The 1,967-nt window shown below is 49.5% G+C and overlaps 1 protein-coding gene across 8 annotated transcripts in view; it reads left to right on the top strand.

Annotated features, from left to right (window-relative positions):
* Positions 1-317: 317 nt before the first annotated feature.
* The window catches only part of CAGE1 (cancer antigen 1), a 44,236-nt gene continuing 42,586 nt past the window's right edge, over positions 318-1,967 (top strand). For 6 of the 8 annotated variants that reach the window (XR_013830205.1, XR_013830206.1, XM_079934413.1 and 3 more), the window contains exon 1: positions 616-666. Coding sequence is in view for 5 of the 8 variants with exons in the window: in XM_079934413.1 (XP_079790539.1) it covers positions 654-666 (13 nt within the window). In the remaining 3 variants the exon portion in view is untranslated. The other 2 variants (XM_079934412.1, XM_079934410.1) reach the window with 2 other exon arrangements.

Raw genomic sequence — 1,967 nt, 5'->3', positions numbered from 1 at the left:
CACAGGGACGGTTTTATCCGCCGATCCAACGGCCTCTGCGCGTGACGTCCGCCTAGCAAACCGCTCAGAAGCCCCCGCGCCCAAAGCGCGCGCCACGTGCGGGAGATGGAATTCCAAGCCTAGCAACCGAGCCACCCGGACAGGAAGCCCCGCCCCGAACGGAATTCGTCTTCCCACCAGAAGCCCCGCCCCCGCGCCGGGCTGAGCGCCGGAAGTTCACGTCCCGCAGGACGCGAGAGGGACCCGAGGTGTGTGGGCAGTTCGTGTTCCCGTCGTTCCCCGCCGAGGCTGGGCTGACTGTTCCTTCCGGAGCTTTTCGAGTCTGCTCCCCGCTTTGTGTCCTCCCTTGGAAGGAGTCGTCAGCTAGCCCGGGGCTGCTGGACGTGGGGGTCTCACACCGAGTAACCTCGCAGCTCTGCGCATGGAAACTTCGAGAGGGTCAGAGGGCGCGGGAGCCGGGCGGGCGCCGTTGCGGCCGCGAGGGGAGGGAGCGGCCGGGCCGACGTCACACTGGGACGTTCCAGCGCTGCCGCATCCCCGCTGCGAAGTGTGAAAAGCCGTGCGTGGGCAAGATTGAAAGCGTTCTTCCCCCTCCTTCGTTACCCAGTACGGAGGGAGGCCGCCCGAAATCCTTACTGTGCAGCCGAGCAACTATGGTCCCTGGAAGTGAGCACACTTGTGCGACCTGAAAAGTTTGTTGCGTTGTTGTGAGGTGAAAATAAGACAGTTGCTTTTCAGAAGTTTAAAATTTGACATACGACTGAAAATTTAAGGCAAAAAAAAAAAACATTTGAGAATTTTTGCCAGTACCCCCAGTGACACCTCTTTTAACACCCATTCTAAAACAGCTTAGGAGTGTCTCTGGAATATCTGTCCAAACATTGGAACAAGTTTTTCGTTGTTGTTGTTTTTCAGTCTGGCATAAATCGGGTCAGGACAGAATGAAAGATGAAAAAAGGAAGCCTAACTTAAAAAAAAAAAAAGAAATTGGTAGATTATGCCGTATGAACAAGGTTGTAAGAGTGTTATCATTGGGAGTTCTAGGTTTGCAAACAAAAAATTTTGAAGGAATAAGGCCCTGGCGGTTTTTTTGTATTTGGAAAACAAAAGAAGGATGTTTCAGACCCCCTTCACCACAGCCCAGGCAGTATTTATGTATTTGGAAGACAGAGGAAAAGGCAAGCATCAAGTCTGGCCTCTCACCAATCCTGCCCAGCCGGCTTGGCTCCCTGACTTTTTTTATATTGATCCTTAAGCAAATGATGACAGGTTTGAAAAAGTTAAACCTCGGTGAATTACTTACTAATTTGGTAATTCAATAAAATACCCCAGGGGAGTGGTTAAGTGGCTGCAGATTGAAAAGTTTTAATAGAAATAAATCATTTAAGTGCAGGATTTATTCGATATATTCTCTGAACAACACTGGTTGGTTTGCTGTAGGGGATATTGAAAGACCGTAAATGGGCTCCTCCTGAGGTCTATATAGTATGTGAGTGCAGGCACTAACACCCTTGAAAGAATGGTGAAGACTAAAACAGTCAACAAATAGGTGCTGACTTGTGAGATGGAAGTTTAGACTAAAGACGTTGTAGGAATTTAAAAACTGGGTGAATGGGTAGATAGGAAAGTTTTAGGAGGGAGAAGCACTTACCAGGGCAGACTACTGAGATGGTAAGGAGCGTGATCTATTTGCAGGGAAGGAAGCCTGATCTGACTTGAGCAGAGGAGGACTGGAGAGGTAATGTGGGTTCAGGCTATGGAAGACCTAGGAAGTCAAGCAGAAGAATCTGGACTCTGTGTTTGGACCTGTTTTCTACTCCCATCCCCTGACGGACCTGAGGAGGTCATGAGAATATGGACCAGTATGATGCCGTAGGGAGGGAAAGAAAGCATGGGTTATGAAGAACGTTTTTTAAAGGAGAATTGGACAGGACTTGGTAACTGAGTAGCCCATGGGTGATGAGGTA

Source organism: Stenella coeruleoalba (assembly GCF_951394435.1).
Source record: "Stenella coeruleoalba genome assembly, chromosome: 10".
Taxonomy (NCBI): Eukaryota; Metazoa; Chordata; class Mammalia; order Artiodactyla; family Delphinidae; genus Stenella; species Stenella coeruleoalba.
Note: the sequence above shows the minus strand (reverse complement) of the source record. Positions and strands in the feature narration are given on the sequence as shown.